This window comes from Vespa velutina, chromosome 15 (genome assembly GCF_912470025.1).
Source record: "Vespa velutina chromosome 15, iVesVel2.1, whole genome shotgun sequence".
Taxonomy (NCBI): domain Eukaryota; kingdom Metazoa; phylum Arthropoda; class Insecta; order Hymenoptera; family Vespidae; genus Vespa; species Vespa velutina.
The window spans coordinates 2209547-2230585 of NC_062202.1; the positions used below are offsets into that span (position 1 = coordinate 2209547).

Sequence of the window (21039 nt, forward strand, 5' to 3'; positions counted from 1 at the left end):
AAAAAAAGAAAGAAAAAAATTTTTAAATTAAAACTACAAAAAGAAAAATAAACGATTCTCTCAACGACAGGATGCGGGAAAGAAATTTCTTCTTTTTTTTTTTATGATTATTTTTTTTTTTTTTTTCAACAGAAAAGTAAAAGAGAAAAAAGAAAACGAAACAGAAATTAATTAAAAACGTTTAAATACAAATATTTATATTTCATATCTCCTACATATTGTTTTTCATCCATCGTTAATGTCCTTATAAACAAAAGCATTTTATATTCGTTGCATCTGTCGATGAGAATGAAAGGTGGTTGTATCTATAAGATAAAAGAAAATGTGGAGAGAAAAGAAAGAAAGAAAGAAAGAAAAAAAAAACAAAAAAAAAGAAAAAAAAAAGACATAAATAAATATATAAAAAGGGGGAAAAAAAAAAAATAAAAAAAGGAAAAATATAAAGGAATGAAAGATTTTTCGCGTACGCTTCGATATCTTCGATAAAGGAACAGAGAAAGATAGAAAAACAGAATGGCAGAAAAGAGAAAGGAAAAAAAAAAAGAGAGAAAAAGGGAAGAGGGGAAAAAAACGAAATGTCAAATTGATAAAATTCGTTATTTGCGTTTGTTATAGAAATTTGTACAAAACTTTTATAAATCAAAGCAGTATTAATTTCCGTCTTCCGTCTCATATAGATAGATCTTAAAAAATCAATGTAATAATCACGTTACGAGCTTTGTAATACGTCGTCATTTAATCGAGAAGTATTTTTGTTCGATGAAAAAGAAAGAAAAGTATGCAAAAAAGGATAAGGAAGAGGTAAAAAAGAGAGAGAGAGAGAGAGAGAGAGAGAGAAAGAAGTTATAATTAAAATTTGAAATGATGGAACAATCGAACGACGTATAAGAAAATACATTTTTTTTTGTTTTTGTGTTGCTCGTCTCTTTCTTTCTTTTTTTATATCTTCCACGTGTGCTCCTAAGAAAAGAATTACCATACTTCTTTTCGTTCGTTCGTCTCGAAAATAAGCAAGAGGAAAGTTTTAAAAATAGATGCTCGTCGTTACACTTTTGGAGACATTAAAAAAGCCTTGCAAATCTCATCTTTTTACTTCTCAGATTCGATTTACGAGATCATTCATTAGAAAATAAGAAGAAAAAAAGAAAAATAAAAAAGCAAAAGACACGAATCATTTTACGTATGTACAAAGACACGAAAGAGAGAAAGAAAGAAAAAGAGAGAGAGAGAGAGAGAGAGAGAGAGAGAGAGAGAGAGAGAGAAAAGGAAAGATGGAACTAAAGAAACTAACGAGACACATGTACACACACACACACACACATAGACAAACACCTACATACATACATTCATAAGTTCACACTAAATATGCACCTGTAAATATCGTCTGTATTCCATACTTGTTATATCGCGTTCGCGTAACATCGTACAATTTTATCAAGGGGCTATTGATTATATACTTCTTATATAAAAAAAAAAAAAAAAAAAAGAAATAAGAAACCACCATCGACAAAAACAATAACAAACAACAACAATAACAACAACAACAACAACAACAACAACAACAAAAACAACAACAAATATGTACTACGAAGTAACGTATTAAACGTGAATAAAAACTATTCGTCTGTATATTCTCAATCATGACATTCTCGAAAGGGAAAACGAATACATACCATATGCATTAATACCCATTCAATTAAAATTTTTAATTTGTCTGATTACTTCTAACGATTCGTTCGATCGTTATAATTAGATCAAGGAAAATTATTAACAAGAGAGATCCATTTATTAAATCATTTTCTCCACACCTTTATTGTCCCACAATGCACCATTCTTCGTGTCCTGTTATTTTTCTCTTTTTCTTTTTTTCTTTTTTTCTTCTCTTTTTCTTTTTTCTTTTTTTTTTCCTGCCACACCCTAGATGATCATTTTTATTATAATTTTTGTAATATACATTTGGGCGCGACTTCACAGAACCCTTAACAAGGTTTTCCTTTTATTTATTCGTTATCATCCAATTTAATAGTCTATTATGTGTTTATTTAAACGAAACATTTAATATTCATTTAATGATAATTTGGATTAATTCGAATATTTCACGTCACTTGAATCGCGTCATCTAGCGTTAGAAAAATAGACATTATTTTGAACAAGACAACGGATATATTGAGAATCTTTAGGAAGGGGTTAATACTTAACTGAGCATGCGCTAACTAAAACGCTCGGAAAGATACGGTGCGGATTTAGAGTTCGTAACTTTAAGCGAGCACCTTCTCTCAAAAGAGAGTCTTTCACAAACTTCCATTTGATCCATAACCGAAGGTAAGTGTATTTCGATCTTTTACATCGCTTATTTTTTAATAATATTCTTTTCTTTCTCTCTCGTTTTTTCGTTGATGACACACGAACGATATAACGATTCGTCTTTTATAAAAATAAGATACATTGATTTGAAATAATACTTCGTGTTGAAACTTCAATTGAAATCTTTCGCTTATTCTTTTTTTTCTTAATTTTTTTTTTTTTTTTTTTTTTTTTTGTATATATATATATATCTTTTTCTTTTATTTTTATTCCATTATTAAATATTCGCAAAGGTCGAATTCTCGAAAGAATAATTTTGTTTAAGAAATGATCGAGATTTTCCGAATAAACTTTGTATTTATTTATTTATTTGTTCATTTATTGTATTTATTTTATTTAGAAAGAATGATCTTAAGATCGTGTCGTTCGAAATCTATGTCACAGATTCTTACGCGACATGTTTCTGATGGCGGCTAAGTTTCTAAATATATCGTCGTCAACGCTTCGTGGGGTTCAAAATATTTTCTCATTAGATTTTCCATCGTGGCAAATGGTCCCAGCGATTTACTAGTTAAATAGTTAGTACTTCAGTGAAGAAAAAATTTAACTAAGAGGAGTGATAGTTACTTTGAGAAGAGTGAATTTATCGTTCTATTCGAACATAGTGATATTTTGGCATTCGTAGAAAGAAACTAAGTAGTGGAAGGGGGAGTGAAAGGAATGACGAAAGAATGAACATTTTTGGCACGATGACAGTAAGCACGTAGTATCTATGAATGCGTGTTTCTAAGAAAACTATATGATTTTTTAAATGGAAAATTTCAAAGAAGTTTTGAAATGTATTTTCTATTCGATTGTACGTGAGTTTATTTAAAAAAAAAAAAAAATTTCCCGATTTCACTTATATCCGTTTAAAAAAAGTATAATGAAGAAAGCTAATATCTTGTATCTCTATTAGAAAATTTTTTTTATTAAATTATTCGTTTGTGTACAAAAAATCAGCTGATCGTTTAAAGCATCGTCGGTAACGTCAGATTCGAATTCAAATAATAATACTAATAATCGAAATATAATAATAAATAAATATATATATATATACATTTAGTAATAATAATAATAATAATAATAATAATAATAATAATAATAATAATAATCGAAATCGATGATATAAATTTTTTCTATTGTTTCAAATCTGTCTCGTGGTCGTCTCGTTAAAAACGAAATGCCACCGTCAAGAAACGATATATCGATTTTGAAGACAGAGTTTCATTAGGGATGTAAACTTCGTATAAATAAGCAGACTCAATATTGGACGATGGATATAAATATTTACATGTTGAGCGAGATGCAGTTGCTTGATGCCTTTTCGTTAGTTTACTTAACGTCAGACGATTAAGTGCGCTCTTTCCCTTCGTATTCTTGCACAAGTCAGAAAATCTTGAGATTTGGAATATCATGAGAAACGTTTTCCCAATTATTTATTTAATTTTCATTTATCTTGATATTATTTCTCTTAGAAAAATTCGAGGATGCAGTTGGTGTACGTTCTTTTGATATTCGTTACCAATGTTTTGGGTTTTTCAAAACAAATCGCCGTAGGTAAGACAAATTTCTTTTATCTTTTTATACTTATATATATATATATATATATATATATATATATATATATATATATCAATTAAGTAATAAAAAATCTATGATCAAAATAAAAATAATATACGATATGATATATATGAGATTGTATTTTGATTTTCATCAAATTATATAATCATCGTATAAAAGAAATATTATTTTTTGTTATCATCATCCATACATCATATCGTATATTGTATTAATTTTGATATATTTCCTTGTTTATGGTAAAATTTTTAAGAAAAGATAAAAAACAAAAAAATAAATAAATAAATAAATAAAACACATACGCATAGGCTTTTTCGATGACGACGAAATGATTAAACTTGCCTTCGAGTCATCGATAAAATCGATCAATCATGAATATTGGGATATTCATTTGATATCAAATATCGAAGAAATAAATCAAGATGTATTCGATGTTAATGGTAAAGGTAATTATCTTTATTTACAAAAGATATGAATGATGAATTTTGTAATAGCTCAAAACAATTCCTTGAACGTTTAGTATGTACGATGATTAGTACGGGTGTGGCTGCGATATTTGGTCCACAAGATAAATTCACAGCTGAACATGTGCAGAGCATATGTGATACGATAGAAATGCCACATATCGCAGTTAGATGGGATCCTCAAGAAATGCGTGGGAAAACTGTGAATCTTTATCCACACGCAAATACATTGTCCTTGGTACGTCCTATCATTTCTCTTTATAATTCATTTTTTCTTTTGTGTTTTATATTTCTTTCTTTTTTCTTTTTTTTTTTTTTTCTTTTCTTTTTTTAACCAACTAATCGAAAAAATCGGAAAATATATTTCCAGGCATATCAAACATTGATACGTGAACTAGATTGGCAAGAGATGATAATATTGTTCGAAAATACTGAAAGCTTGTTAAGAATAAAACCATTGTTAGAACTTCGTAATACAGGAATTGATATATTCTTGTATCATTTAGGAAGTGGTCCAAATTATAGGTAAATCATTTTTATCATTATATTATACATTAAGTCCTTCGAGACAATTAGCATGAACACGATTCTACAGTGTGGCGTCGAATCCCGTACAGGAATGTAATGCAAGAGATCAAGGAAACCGAAATGGAGAACATCGTGATCGATTGTTCTATTCAGATATTAGAGGAGGTCTTAAAACAGGCTCAACAAGTTGGTATAATGTCGGATCAATATCAAGTGATAGTTACTTCATTGGTGAGAGATTCTTTTTTGTTTTTTTTATTTTTTTTTTTTTATCTTTTTTTTTTATTTTTTTATTTTTTTTTTTTTTTTTAACAAGAAATCAATTAATCAGAATTTATTAAATACTTTTAGGATTTACAAACGCTCGATTTAGAACCCTATAGTTATTCCGGCGTGAACTTCACTGGTTTTCGTTTAATCAATCCAGAAGATCCAACAATGACGGAGATATTTGAGAAACACAAAGATGATTGGAATTTATCCAGACCAGAAGATCTTCGACTCGAGCCAGCATTAATGTACGATGCCGTTCAACTTTTTGCACAAACTTTGAAGCAATTAATTGGTACTACAAATTGGAACGTAAAAGAACTACCTTGCAATGGTTCAATGAGCTGGGAATATGGAAGCACTTTTTTGAATTTTATGCGTGTGGTAGGACCTATTCAAATATCTCGAAATATTCTCTGATAAAATAAAGACAATTTTCTTTTTACTTTTTTCTTTTTCTTTCGTTCTTTTTTTTTTTTTTTTCAACGAAAGAACAACTTAAGAAAAATATATTTATGATTTTTATTTCCTATCGAAATATACAAATTAAATATATTCCGTCAATTATACACGACATATATATATATATATATATATATATATATATATATATATAATATTTTTGTTTGTTTTTTGAAGTAATCTAACATTTTATACATATATTCTGTTAATCAGATTCAGAAATTTATTGGATATTAATGACTGATTAATTTCAGACTGAAATGAGAGGATTAACTGGATTAATATGGTTCGATACTACCGGATTTCGAAGTAACTTTCAATTGGATATTGTACAACTGCAACGAAAAGGATTAACAACAATTGGAGTTTGGAATAGTACACGTGTGAATGGAATTGAATGGACGCCAGACATAAGTTCAACGAAATCCGAAGCTGAATTGAGTTTACAGAATAGAACATTTTTAGTACTTATATCTATGGTAAACGTTTTGATATTTTGATTTTATTTTCTTTTTTTTTTTTATAAATAAATCTTTTACGATAACAATATACTTGAATCATTTAATATTTCAGACAAAACCATATGGAATGGTAAAGGAATCTGCTGCAATGTTATCTGGCAATGAACGGTACGAAGGATTTGGAATCGACATTATTCAAGAACTCAGTAAATCATTAGGTTTTAACTATACATTTGAAGTTCAAACAGACAGCGTTTATGGTTCATATATCAACAAAACAGGGAAATGGTCGGGAATGATAGGGAAAATAATGGCGGGGGTAAGTTAGACAATTAAACGTTGTAAATAAATAATACGTAAATTAAAAATATTAGATAGTATTGTTAAAGAAAGAAAAAAAAAAAAAAAAAAAAAAGAAAAGAATATATATATATATTTTTCTCATATCGCGTGTAATAAATAGAAATTATTTATTAAGACAATTTATTCGATCGTAAAGATTAATCAATTAAATTGTTAAATCCTTTTTATAGCGTGCAGATTTGGCAATTACCGATCTAACGATAACTTCTGATCGTGAAAGTGCCGTTGATTTTACGATGCCATTCATGAACTTAGGTAAGATATAACAATAATAAATTATTTTCACGAGAGATAAATAAAATAAATAACAATTAATAATTAATTATAAATTGTACTTTCTTCATGACTATGAATCATTATATAGGTATAAGTATATTATTTAAAAAGCCAACGAAAGCAACGCCCAGTCTCTTCTCGTTTCTCTCGCCATTTTCTAACGACGTTTGGCTATGCTTGTTGGCGTCGTATATCTTCGTGTCAGTGCTATTCTCCGTGATCGGTAGATTGTGTCCAGCGGAATGGAACAATCCTTATCCTTGCATCGAAGAACCCGAGGAGTTGGAGAACCAGTTCACGTTGAAGAATTCCTTTTGGTTTACCATTGGAAGCATAATGCAACAAGGTTCCGATCTAGCACCTATGTGAGTCGATCGATCTATCTGTAGATTTAATAAAATTTCAAAAAATAATAAAAGAAAAAAATAATAATGATAAGAGGAAATCAAAGAGAGAAAAAGAGAGAGAGAGAGGGAGAGATAGAAAAAAAAACAGGAACAAAATTCTCACTAACATTATCTTCGATCTTTTTCTTTTATCTTTTTAGAGGATTTTCAACAAGAATGATGGCAGGATGCTGGTGGTTTTTTTGTTTGATCATAGTCTCTTCTTACACGGCAAATTTAGCTGCTTGCTTGGCTATAGCTGTTAACATACCATCATTTACCAACGTCGAGGAACTGGCGAAACAGAAGGTGATAAAATATGGTGCAAAGAGCGGCGGATCGACCTTCGAATTTTTCAAAGTAAGTATCAAATCCGATGATCCTTTCGATATTTTAAGAGATAAGGAAAAAACGTGAGGGGGGGAAAAAAAAAGAAGAATTTATTTCGTCTACGATTAAGTGATATTACACGTATTCTATAGCAATCCATAGAGGAAACCATGTTCCGAGTATAAAAGTAAGATTAAGGTTAAATGAATTAGATAGAATCCCTTTTGCTAGATATGATTTTCTGCTTCCCTTGCTTATTCTAGTTAAAATCCTTTTGACGAGTATTAATTAGAATTATCCCGATAAAAAAAAAAAAAAAAAAAAAAAAAAAAAAAAAAAAAAAAAAGAAAAGCTTCGAAGCTTGTAGAATTAGTTTTTGCCCGCTTAATTAAATCAATAAGAACAATTTTTGATTTAGTTACTTTAGCTGTTTTTCAATATTTTACACGTATAATTGAAACCCGATAATTAATATAATCGCTAGTTTTATATTATTTTGTTGTTTTTTCCAAATGCAAACACACTAATGAACATTGGAATGGTACATACCAACGTAAACGAACGAAACTTACAATTAGTTTGCCCTTTTGAGTGAATGTAGGGAGATGGGGAGTCGGGGAAAAGGGGGAAAAAAAAAGAGAACAAAGGAAAAAAGAAAACCAAAAAAAAAAAAAGAAAAGAAAAAGAATAAACTATTTTTTTTTTTGTTTTCAATCGCTTCTCATAGTTCTCCGCAGGAAAGAGAAACATACCTGTTAATGCTATAAATCCTCTGGCCCAAACAATCATCGCTTACTAATTCGTCAAGATGCCATTACATTCGAGTTAGGTAACAGGCAAATGAAACTTAGAAACGGTCATTCTAATTCAGCTCTTTGAAAGAATTATGCCAATTCCAAGGAGGCCTCCTACCAGACGTACAAGGATATGTACAACTACATGACGAGTAACGATGACGTATTGACCAAGGACAACGAGGAGGGATTAACGAAGGTCCTGCAAGAGAATTATGCCTTTTTAATGGAGTCCAGTTCGATCGAGTACATCATTCAAAGGGAGTGTAACGTTACGAAAGTTGGGGGTTTGTTGGATCAAAAGGGTTATGGGATTGCCATGAGAAAGGGTAAATCACGCATATACTTATAGATCATAATTTTTAAAAATTAAGACATTTATAATTCATTTTTATAGATTCATCTTATCGTCATCAATTAAATACGGCAATATTAAAATTACAAGAGAGTGGTAGAATAACTGAATTAAAAAAAAAATGGTGGACCCAAAAGCGTGGCGGTGGAAAGTGCGAAGTAAGTATCATAATAAAATGATTATTGTTCAAAGGCAATCGATTTATTTATCGTTAATCGATATTATAGGAAGGTGCACCACCAAGTTCGGCGGAAGAATTGAATTTGAATCACGTGGGAGGTGTATTCTTAGTTCTTTTCGTTGGTATTGGATTTTCTTTTATTTTCACGTTATTCGAGCTCATTTGGGAAGTTGCTGTTAAATCGATAAAAGAAAATGTAAGTAATAAAAATATCAACGTTGTATATCCCGTTTATCGTTTAACAAATCGTCGAACAAATTGTATTTGATTTTTCTTCTTTTCTTATTTTTCCTTTTTCTTTTTCTTTTTCTTTTTCTTTTTTTTTTCCTTTTTAGCTTTCTTTCAAGGAAGAAATGCTGGAGGAGATAAAGTTCGTGGCGAAATGTACCAGTGCAACTAAATCAGTTAGAGAGAGGAAAAATTCATCGCACAGAAGCGGAGAAGATAGTACGGAGGATTGTAGTCCTCCTTATGGATTTGTACCAACTGTAATTACAACCTCACCCGACGATGACAATTGAAAACTTTCGATAATTCAAGCTCCTCGAACGTTTTAAAAAGCATCGACAAAATTAATTAATATTTGTTGGATGAAATGATTGAGTAAATGGAACAATTCAATCTATTTGAATTCCTAGTAAACTCCTTAGAAATATATATATATATATAAATATATATGAGATAATGGAATGGCGACGAAAACTTAAATAATTAGCAATCGCTAATAAAATTTTAATTGAGAATGAAAATCACGATTCTGTTCTACTTTTGATTAATGTTGATACGTCAGTGATATATATATATATATATATATATATATATATATTTATATCATATATCATATATATATATATATATATATATACAAACGTGTCTAAGTAATATTGAATTTTATAATGAGACTTGCATAACTACGAAATTATGTTCTCTGGCATGAACATGTTCATTTATTTTATTTCCTATTTCCTGACCTAAATAAAACTCCCTCTAACTATAGGTAGTCTATAAGAAAACAGTTGGGCAGCAGCCATACGATAGCACGGATGCTATTTAGTCGAAGTAAATTCGTTTTAAGTGTCTCTTACAAATTTTCATTCTCTTTCGATCGTTAATTAAAAATAATATTGTGATGTATTAAAATTAATAAGGATTAATTATCGGACTTTTATATATGGTATCGCTAAAAAGAGGTTTGTTGAAATATTTCTCATTAATTATAATATATAATAAATTTTATTTAATGATAAATTGAGTTTTAATCGTTAAAATTTTCAAGATATTTTATTAAAGTGATTGTTAATTAACTTTATTAACATAATATATTTAAATTTTTCATTGAAAATAATATATCATAAATCAGATAATAAATAATTTGAATTCTATGAAAATGAAGATAAAAAACAATCGCCGAATCTATGTCACGAGCTGTGCTCGTAGTTAAACCTCGCTGGCGCAGTAAATATCGAGGTGTCTAATTATATCATATGTACCTAAGTAAGTGTGTCAATACATTATAATGTGAAAATGTGCAATGTTAACCTAAAGAAAAACAAATAAATAAATAAATTAATTAATTAATTAATTAATTTAATTTAGAAATCGTTCGAAAAGTAAAATTAATGAAATAAATTGTCTTTTCTAATGAAATTGCATTGGTATATCAATGTCGTAATGGTAATAATAAAAAAAAATCTATGTATATATATATATATATATATAAAAACAATAAGTAAATAAAAATAAACGATTTTATTACGTTTACAGAATGATAAAAAAAATGCTTCTGACATATGTCGTCCTGTTTTTATTACCTTCCATTCATGGATTCCCAAGAAACGTCCCAATTGGTAAGTAAACGAAAAAATGACGAAACATAAAAAAAAATTAAATAAATAAAAATATGATATATTTATTATAATACTATAGGGGTTCTACTTGATGGCAATGAAATGATCGAGAAAGCATTTGAATTTTCGATACAAAATGTTAATACAAATGCTCAAATATCGAGGGACGTTAAAAGCTTAACATTAAAATTGGAAAGGATCGATGTTGATACATTCGAAGCAGCACAGAAAAGTGAGCCTAGAAATAGAAATAATTTTCTATTCATATAATTTTGAATTGGATCAAACGCATTTTTCCTTGTATTTATAACATCATTTTTTTATTTGACAAATTAAAAATTATCTACAAATAAAAGTCATAATTATCTATAAATAAAAATGCGTAAATATTTTTAAAATATATATATTTTTAATCGAAAGCTTTTTTTATCAAATGAGAAAGTTTTTTCTAAAATTACAATTCGATCAATCAAATTGAAATTTTATTTCCACAGCGTGTGAACTTTTAGAAAGTGGTGTAGCCGGTTTATTCGGGCCGCAAGACAAATCTGCATCGTATTTCGTTCAAAGTATGTGCGATGCTATGGATTTGCCATATATTACCACCAGATGGGATCCTGAACAAATTCGAGGAAATGCAATTAATTTATATCCTCATCCGGAAATACTCTCGACGGTAGACAAATATTTAAATCATTTCGATTAACACGTTTATAATAATTTGTTCGAACATTTAATTACAATATTATCTCGTTTAGGTTTATTATAATATAATCAAGGATTTCAAATGGAAGGAATATGCAATTTTGTATGACGATACGGAGAGCTTATTACGTTTTCAACGTGTATTGGAGCTTCAAGAGATAAATGGTTACGAGATAACGATTTATCATTTGGGCCATGGTCCAGATTATAGGTAAAATGTTTGAAATTTTCAAAAAAAAAAAAAAAAAAAAAAAAAAAAAAAAAAAAAAAAAAATGATTCAACCATACTTATCAACGTCAATTATTACACAGGGACATCTTACAAACAGTAAAAATGTCCGATGTGATCAATATTGTGATAGATTGTTCTTACGAAATTCTACCTACGGTTCTTCGACACGCACAACAAGTAGGTTTAATGTTGCAAAAGTATAACATTCTCGTAACAAATCTGGACTTTCAAACGTTGGATCTGGAACCATATAAATATTCCGGTGTAAACGTGACTGGCGTTAGAATGATAAATCCAAACGATCCTTATCTCTTGGATATATTCGAGACCTTTTATCTCGATTGGAACTTAACAGAACCCTCGAAATTAACGATTGAAGCTGCATTGACGTTCGATGCTGTGCAACTTTTTGCAAGAGGCATGGCACTTTTGGATGATAGCGTAAAAGGCCATTTAAAACAATTGACTTGTAACGAATCTGATAGCTGGGAGTTTGGCAATAGTTTGAGCAATTTTATTCGAGCCGTAAGTTGTTCTCTTTTTTTTTTTTTTTTTTTTTTTTTCAAGAAATATTATACTTTTCTACAACGTAAAACTTATTTTCTATTTATTCAGGAAAGTATACATGGTTTAAGTGGACCAGTGAGATTCGATACAGCTGGATATCGAAGTGATTTTCGATTGGAGATCGTCAGTCTTAATTTAAAAGGATTGAATAAAGTTGGCGATTGGCGTAGCACGAATGGTATTTCATGGATAACAAAATCTGGTTTTCCAACCAATGAGATAAAATCATTGCACGATAAACATTTCATCGTATTGATATCTTTGGTATATTATTATTTACAATGTTCTACAAGATATGAATTAATGTTTTAGCGATTATATTAATACTATTGATCATAGAAAAATATTTTTTCAGACCAATCCATATGGAATGTTTAAGGAATCACCTGACTTGAGAACAGGTAACGATCGTTATGAAGGTTTTGCAATCGACATAATCGATGAAATGAGCAAAATATTAGGATTTAATTATACCTTCGAGGTACAGGAGGATAATGTTTATGGTTCATTGCAAAAAGCAACAGGAGAATGGAATGGGATGATTAAAAAAATTAGAGACGGCGTAAGTTTAATAATCTTATGATTTTATAAATTATTTTTTATTTTATATCTATATATACATACATACATATATATATGTATATGTATTAGGTGGACCGGAAAGTAATGTCGCTTTCTTAAATTAAATTCAAACGAATGAATTTTTAACAAATTTTTATTTTTAATCACAATCAAATATCGACATACGCAGAAACGACATTACTTTCTGGTCCACCTAATATATTATTTAGAGAGAGAGAGAGAGAGAGAGAGAGATAGAGAGAGAGAAAATAAATCAGTATAGTGTACAGCTAGTGCTGCTATCTGAATTGCTATCGGTAAGGAAGCAATCTTACTATGTATTTCTATGTATCTTAGTCGGTACAGAGATCAATTGTTATAATAATTTCTATAAAAATTATTATAATACAAATATTAATGCAATTAATTGATATAGATTTTCTTTTTAGAGAGCAGATTTAGCGATTACCGATTTAACGATTACTTCCGAAAGAGAAAGTGCAGTTGACTTTACGACACCCTTTATGAATTTAGGTAAGATCGTATGATTTAATGAAAAATTAAATTGAACTAAATTGAAATGAATAAAATATTATTGTTATTTCTTAGGTATAAGTGTATTGTATAGAGAACCAACGCAAGCACCACCAAGTTGGAGTTCATTTCTTTTACCATTCTCTTATGAAGTCTGGGGCTATCTTATTGGTTCTTGGGTAATCGTGAGTTTGGTATTGTTTATTAATGGAAGAATAAGTGCAGTAGAATGGACCAATCGATATCCCTGTATAACCGAACCAGAAGAATTAGAAACTCCTTATACTATGATAGATACTCCTTTTTTCATAATTGCCAGTTTGGTGAATGGTGCATCAGATTTTGCTCCGGGGTAAGTTAACAAACGATACTTTTTATATAAAAATAAAAAGTTTTCTTTTCTTACTATATATTTATCTAAGGTAAAGAGCTTATATCTTTCTATAAAGCTTTTTCTTCCTATAATATACACACATACACACGCTATACATAACTATACATCAAAACTTTCGATTAATGGATACCTGCACGTGACAGAACATTCTCGCGAAGGAACGGGAGCTTCTTTAACCCATTTTTGGCTATTCTAAAAGTAAGTCCAAGTTGAAATAATTCTTTTTGGTTGTGTCACGGATCGATGTGATAAATTTGACGCGTCAACTGCGACTTATCGTTTTTTATTATTTATCGTTTGATTTTTTTTTTTTTTTTTTTTTTTATTATTTATGACAATTCGCTGAGAAAGTTTTCTTCCTTTTTTTTTTCTTTTTCTTTTTTTTACAAATAAATAATACAAAACTTAGACAGATATCGGATGACATTCTTTTTTTTTTTTTTTTTTGCTTAAGCGAACAGCAGTTCTTCTATTCGTTCGAGTAAAATCGATCGATTAACATTCTCTCTCTCTCTCTCTCTCTCTCTCTCTCTCTTCCTCTTTCTAACTTTCTTTCTTTCAGTTTTTTTTTCTTTCTCTCTTTCTTAGGAGTATTTCAACGAGAACGTTAGGTACAGCATGGTGGTGCTTTTGTCTGATCATGAATTCCACTTACACCGCCAATCTAGCGGCTGCTTTATCTACCAAGCCTACGGTATGGCCCTTTAAGCAAGCAGACGAGTTGCCCTATCAGAACACGATCAAATACGGGGCGAAGAGGGACGGTTCTACCATCTCGTTTTTCAAGGTGAGAAAATTTTCTTACATCCGTTCGAGGTTAACTGTTAAAAGAAAGAAAATAAGAGGTAAGATCGATCGAACGATTATGAATTAATCGTTATAATCTACTTCGGAGAACGCAAATTTCTTTATCTTTATATCTGATTTATGTACATACGTCTTATAAGTTTTATCGATTCGACTAAAAAACGAAAAAAAAAGAAAAATTTATATTAGAATGAAATTCATTAAGTTAAATTGTTCGAAGATCTTCACATAAGATATCGACCTTTTTAATTGGTTGATATTACATTCTTGAAAAGATATCTCGAGTTTGTTTAGAATTTTAATTACTACAATGTAATTGTTTTAATACCCGTCTTAATTACTTGACGATATTGTCTTCGTGTATAATTAATGTTTAGAAAAATTTTATCGTTAGGATCTTAGCGTGAAATTTATTTAGAAATGTCACTTCAAGATTTTCATCAGAACGTTTTTTTCTTTCTTTTTTTTTTTTTTTTTTTTTTTTTTTTTTTTTTTTTTTTTGAGAAAAGAATACCTCAAGTTTGTTTACGTTTTAGTTGTTAGAACGTAACTAAAGTACGCAATAATCATTTACCCTTTAGAGCCTTCGGCAGAGAACATTATAAATTTCTCTTTAATTTTAACATAGATATTTAATTTATTTAAGAAATTTTATTAATCCCTATCACTATAAGGATTACATTTTTATAATGATATTTCGTATCTGTTTATAAATTTATCTTTAAAACACAATCGCTTACGGATTTTCGTAGAATACAATTACGATAGATATTAATATCTCAAAACAAATTGATTGCAATTTGAAATCCATCGTATCAAGACGGCAACGTACGAGCCTTACAAACTCATGTATGATTACATGATGGAACATGCGAACGAAGTATTGACGAATAACAACGAAGATGGTCTAAAAAAAGTGCAACAAGAGGATTATGCTTTCTTCATGGAATCCTCATCGATAGAATACTTCACACAGAGGAATTGCAACGTCACACAAGTTGGAGCCCTTTTAGATGCCAAGGGTTATGGTATAGCCATGAGAAAAGGTATTTATATGAAATACATAAATGAACATAAATATGTATAAATGTCATGAAACTTCAACATGACGAATAAATATTGAACGTTATAAAAATAGACGGATCATATTTTATGATCGCAAGAAAAAAAAAAAAGAAATAAAATAAAATCTATCAAATTTAAGCTCACGATCGTATTAAAATAATATATTTAGTGGCAAAAATTTCATTCTTACGTTAGGATATATTTTGTTCTCTTAAATATTGTATTTGACTTGAAACACCCGGTATATGTTCGATTCTCAAGGAAATTTTTTTTTTTTTTTTTTTTTTTTGAAGTTCAAACAAAGAAAAAAAAATAAATACAGAGAGAAAAAAAGCGAAAAAGAAAGAAAAAAGAAAGAAAGAAAGACGACGTAGGGTGGAAGAAATATAAGCTGTCCTTGCAGATATATATTATCGGAACCAGCTAAGCGGTGCGATACTGAAGCTGAAGGAGTCTGGTATGATAACCGAACTCCAAGATAAATGGTGGAGGCAAAAAAGGGGAGGGGATAAGTGTAGCGTAAGTACTTCGAACCAGTTCAGGATTAAATTCGATCATATAGCGTCATATGATTCTCGATTGCTCTGATTAATACTACCTGTTGATGGTATATACATATATATATATATATATATATATATACAAATCCTTAAACTTATAAAATATTATGTTGCAAAAGAATTCTTATTAATTCTGAAATGTATCATAATCAATGATCGAAAAGAAATTCTTTCTTTTGTTTTCAGGAAAAACCGACTGTGGCGGCCGAGTCATTGAATTTCGAGGACGTTGGTGGTGTATTTATGGTACTCACAATTGGTCTCAGTTTATCCTGGTTAGGTACAATATGGTCATTATTATGGCATATACGAAATATTTCCGTTACCGAAAATGTGAGTTTCAATCGTTCATTAAGTTTCATTAAATTATCATTATAAATATATTTTCTATATTAATTATAATTTTATCATTAAAATAATTCTTTTTCATTCGTATAAAATATTATTATAATATAATTCGTTACATTGACATTTTTTTATATAGGTTTCTTTCAAGGACGAGCTAATAGAGGAATTAAAGTTTTTAGTAAGGTGTAGCGGTACGAAAATAGTTAAAAAAAAAAAGAAATCATCGATCTCAACGGAGATAGATACGAAAAAGTTAAGTCCTTAAATTTGATCGAGAAAGAAGTGGGAGGGAGGAAGAGGGGTGGGAGAGGGCGAGGGGAGGGGGGAGAGGGACTAATAAACACCTATTATTAGAAAGGAACCTTCTAGATTTCAGACCACCCATGTGAATGAAGGTTATTTATGATATAATAGATAATTTTTGTAGTAGACGAAAGAAAATCACTTTTGGTTATAACGAATGATTCTGATGAGACGATGGGTATTATTATTTTAATATCGCATTATTCACCTGCCTAATTTCGAGATTAGAAAGGTTTTAGAAAAAATTACAAACTTATAGAATAGTCATAAGCATACGCGACTAATGGTACTCTTGATCCATATATGTATATCGCAAAAGAATATCACGAAATTAGTACTAATAATGGTGAACGGCGCTTTAATAAGCATTAGGTGTAACAACCTTCTGTCATAAAAGGGCCGCCGCCAAAGGGTATCTCGGTGTAACGAAATTGCTTGCTCGTAAATATATGTTCGATGGACAGGCGAAACACACGATGTGCGTGCGCGAGCGCGCACGTTGACCTTAATGAAGCTACTTTCTGGCATAGGGAAAAGAGAGAGAGAGAGAGAGAGAGAGAGAGAGAAAGGGAAAAAAAAGAAAGACTAAAAGATCGGCGTGGCCTTTCAAAAGACCGAGAATGATCGTTTAAAGATCTTCTACGTAAATTCTTCTTTTTTTTTTTCTTTTTTTTTTTTTTTTTTTTTTTTTTACGAATTATGAATAAAACTTATTCCTTTTCGATATCGACGCAAATTCAAGAGAAATAAATTTTTTACTTATACCGATTCCCTTTTTTTTTTTTTTTTTTTTTATATGTACGTAAGAACGAGTGCTTCTCATTTTAAAAATAACGTGTTACATTTAGAAAAATCTTACTAGAAAAATCGAATGAGCGAGTAAAATCAATTTATTATAATTCGAATGAAATATTAATATCTAGAACTAATAATGTATTTTTCAATATTGCAGAACTAATGTAACCGTAAAAAAAATTCATAATTATTAGAATAACGTTAACTGAAAGATTGCTTTTCTTTCATTCGATAAAACGTTACTTTCTTCGTTCTTTTATTTTTTGCTTCTTTTGCTTCTCTTTTTCTTTTTTTTTCTTTTTTTTTTTTCTTTTTTTTTAAGTACCCGTAGAGTCAATATATGCGACATGAAAATGGAGATCGATGATTTTAGTATCAATAAAATCTGATAATAGTAAAAAGAAAATGATTACGTTCATTTTCGTTTTTCCACGTATAAATTCTTATTCTCGTTAATTTAATTTCTTTTCTTTTCTTTTCTTTTTTCCTCTCTCTCTCTCTCTCTCTCTCTCTCTCTCTCTCTCTATCTATCTATCTATCTATCTTTTTCTCTCTCTGTCTTTTTTCGTCGTCTCTTTGAATTAATTTGGAATTGAAAATAAGAAGGACGAAGAAGAAGATTAACAGAGAGAAAAAAGTAAAAAAGATAGGAAAGACGACGATAATCATAGGGAAAAATTGTACGACGAGTAGCAAGTAGGTAGAAGCCATAAATGAAGGAATTTGACGAAGCCCATGGCAGTTCATTTTCTACTAGCGATAACTAACTCGATTCATTCGTGGAAAATAAAATTTAAAGGTTCGTTAAATTCTCGGGTTTACGATCGTACGACATCATGCGAGATTAAAAAGTCATCTTGGTAGTGTTAAGAAAAGCAATGTGTCTTTATCATACGAGTTCTCTGATTCTCGCAAATGTTTGACGTCATTACGATGTGACGTCGTCGTAAACGTAGCGACGTCATGCAAAATACATGCACTGAGAGAAATATAAAAAAAAAAAAAAAGAAGAAAAAAAGAAAAGAAAAAAAAGAAAAGAAGAAAGTCTCAAAAAAGATCTCGCGTGTTTTCTTACGATGACACGCGTGCTTTCTCTCTCTCTTTCTCTCTCTCTCTCTCTCTCTCTCTCTCTTATTTTTTATTTCTTATTTCACGAATGAGATTTCTCATTATCAAGCCTTTTTCATTTTATATAAAATATTTGCTATCGCACATAAATGATCTTCCCTCTCTTCTTTACCACTCCCCACATACATACACTTCATGCTCCTCACTACCCACGGCCCATTATTTCCTCCTTGCGAATAATCAAATCGAACATTACATCCGACGTTACACTTTAACGTCGCACTTTTACGCGCATCTCGGAGAATCGTAAAATTTTACAAGCTAACTCGAAGAATGTCTATATGCGTGTATGCTATTTCGTGTATACACGTTCGATTCGATCGACCGATCTTGAAAATAAGACGCGGATAAGAAAAAGGAAATATTCGAGTATTTGTTTAATCAAAGATAAATGCAATTAAATGAAATGATTACGAATGAAAGAAATAACGAAAACATTTTCATGTCCGATTTTATTCCTTTTCTTTTTTTTTTTTTTTTTTTTTTTTTTTTTTTTTTTTTTTTTTACTAACAGATGATACTATACATTGATGTAATTTTCATACAAATGAGAGAAGAAAAAAGAAAAAGAAAAAAAAAACAGGGAAAAAGAAAAAGATACAGAAAATATGTTATAGATACGTTAGGATATTATTTTTCTTTCTTTTTTTTTTTTTTTTCTTTTTTTTCCAAAAAAATTCGAATTATTGATCTCATACATTTTGTTAAATGTTAGAGGCGCCTCTCGGTCGAATAACATTGTGGGTGGGAAAAGCATACTTTCTCGAGGTAGTATTAAAAGACCATTAAACGAGTGGACATGACATATGGCTTTGTGCGTATGTGCATCCCACGGTGATTCTTGTCTCCGAAGCTACTTTACTTAAGAAAGAGAGAGAGAGAGAGAGAGAGAGAGAGAGAGAGAGAGAGAGAAAGAGAGGGAGAGAAGAAAGCGATTCACTCGAGTAGCTCCTTACTTACCTAAGGCTTTGGTTCGGCTTTATAAATACTCCATACCAACCAATAAATGATAATAAAATTTTTTGAAATCTTTGCATTTTTATTATACTTCTTATTCTCCTTACGTTATAAATTCAATTATTTTCGATTGGCCAATTAATGCGATCATTTTTTTTTTTCTTCATACATTTATCTAATTATCTATTTAATAGGATAGAATAAACGATATATTTGCAATATCTGCCAGTAGATATTGATTTAAAAATAATAAAAGAGGCATCGTTGATATCGAACAATTATTATTATCATTATTATTATTATTATCATTATTTTACTTGAATGTAAAAATTTTCTTGAAATAAAAAATGTTCTTTTTTTTTTTCTTCCCCACACAAAATCGTGCAAAAGTTCGTACCGTGATAATAATGATATGCTCTTGATATAATTTCATTGATAATAATTTCATTCGAATTGTATCCATTGAATTTGAAAGATCGATTTAGACGAACAACATCTTTCTCTATCTTTTTCTCTTTCTTTTGGAAAGAAAAGTTTGTGTTTTTTCTTAACAAGCGTCGAAAGCTCCCTCGTGAAATTACAAGAGCGTTACTTGGCCACTTGGTTAAATTATTTCCAAGCGAAGACATTAACATTGTTGCAACAGGTACTATTTCATCGGACGCGTTCGTTCGGGCAACGATTTATAGTCCCTCGCCCGTTAGAAGTCGGAGCTCGGGCGGTATAGGCTCGAAGATTTAAGGCCGGTACACTCGTCGTCGTTCTTGGTGTGCATCGTCGCGACCAACAAGTCACAATGAATTTCTAAAGACGAGAGAAGATATACCAAGTAGTTACTCGTGTATCATCGTTAAGGGCGATGACAAAGGCAAGGAGAAATGTAAAATTAGCGCAAAGCTTCACTTTGTTAAATAGACCGATGAAAATCACTCGAAACGAAAGAAATTTTACATTCGAGTATTTTCTAACGATCATACAAATTTTAATAATTAAATCATTTATATCGAGACTTCAGTCTTAAAAAAAAAAAATATATATATATATATATTACCTTCTTCTGTTTTCTTTTTTTACTTTTGATTATCTATAAAAAAAAAAAAAAGAAGAAGGATTGAAGAAAAAAAGAAAAAAGAAAAAATTTACATATCCTTTCCAACGACGATCTTCAATTGCAATAAAATAAATTTATTTATATTTATTTTAATATATCGAAGCAAGTGTTCGTCATTCGTAATGAAGGAAAAAGAAAGGAAAAAAAAAAAGAAAATTGTAAGTGAAAAATGTAAATGAATAGGAAATAAATATAAAATAAATTCTCTTTTAAATTGAACGAACAATAATAATAATAATAATAATAATAATAGACATTAGAAACATTTATATTGTAATAAGAGAAAAAGAAAAAAGGCCTTATAAGGCGGTTAATTAACATTCCTCTTGTA

At 29.7% G+C, this 21039-nt stretch overlaps 2 protein-coding genes across 8 annotated transcripts in view; both read left to right on the forward strand.

The window, feature by feature from the left end:
- The window catches only part of LOC124954538 (glutamate receptor ionotropic, kainate 2-like), a 10560-nt gene extending 982 nt beyond the window's left edge, over positions 1 to 9578 (forward strand). Inside the window, exons 1-16 of one of the 4 annotated variants that reach the window (XM_047507637.1) lie at positions 1 to 2322; positions 3822 to 3903; positions 4233 to 4370; positions 4445 to 4626; positions 4759 to 4913; positions 5006 to 5147; positions 5268 to 5570; positions 5903 to 6127; positions 6222 to 6428; positions 6643 to 6727; positions 6837 to 7113; positions 7296 to 7494; positions 8347 to 8587; positions 8656 to 8771; positions 8841 to 8990; positions 9130 to 9578. The exon at positions 1 to 2322 is cut by the window's left edge and continues 982 nt beyond it. In XM_047507637.1, the coding sequence (XP_047363593.1) occupies positions 3834 to 3903; positions 4233 to 4370; positions 4445 to 4626; positions 4759 to 4913; positions 5006 to 5147; positions 5268 to 5570; positions 5903 to 6127; positions 6222 to 6428; positions 6643 to 6727; positions 6837 to 7113; positions 7296 to 7494; positions 8347 to 8587; positions 8656 to 8771; positions 8841 to 8990; positions 9130 to 9315 (2676 nt within the window). In that variant the 5' untranslated portion in view covers positions 1 to 2322; positions 3822 to 3833 and the 3' untranslated portion in view covers positions 9316 to 9578. Of the gene's footprint in view, positions 2323 to 2666; positions 3161 to 3821; positions 3904 to 4232; positions 4371 to 4444; positions 4627 to 4758; positions 4914 to 5005; positions 5148 to 5267; positions 5571 to 5902; positions 6128 to 6221; positions 6429 to 6642; positions 6728 to 6836; positions 7114 to 7295; positions 7495 to 8346; positions 8588 to 8655; positions 8772 to 8840; positions 8991 to 9129 lie in introns of those variants that run through there. The other 3 variants (XM_047507634.1, XM_047507635.1, XM_047507636.1) reach the window with 3 other exon arrangements.
- A 140-nt stretch (positions 9579 to 9718) lies between these two features.
- Positions 9719 to 16701, forward strand: LOC124954539 (glutamate receptor ionotropic, kainate 2-like). Of its 4 annotated transcripts, XM_047507640.1 has the most exons (17): positions 9719 to 9984; positions 10188 to 10288; positions 10391 to 10468; positions 10559 to 10641; positions 10721 to 10873; positions 11136 to 11317; positions 11400 to 11557; positions 11659 to 12103; positions 12194 to 12409; positions 12501 to 12707; positions 13156 to 13240; positions 13316 to 13592; positions 14223 to 14421; positions 15262 to 15487; positions 15910 to 16025; positions 16253 to 16399; positions 16551 to 16701. In XM_047507640.1, the coding sequence occupies exons 4-17, from the start codon at positions 10560 to 10562 to the stop codon at positions 16677 to 16679; spliced, it is 2622 nt and encodes an 873-aa protein (XP_047363596.1). In that variant the 5' UTR covers positions 9719 to 9984; positions 10188 to 10288; positions 10391 to 10468; position 10559; the 3' UTR covers positions 16680 to 16701. The 4 variants fall into 4 exon arrangements, with proteins under 4 accessions (XP_047363596.1, XP_047363594.1, XP_047363597.1 ...); XM_047507638.1 differs by lacking the exons at positions 10188 to 10288; positions 10391 to 10468; XM_047507639.1 differs by lacking the exons at positions 9719 to 9984; positions 10391 to 10468 and having other exon boundaries at positions 10075 to 10288.
- Positions 16702 to 21039: the final 4338 nt, after the last annotated feature.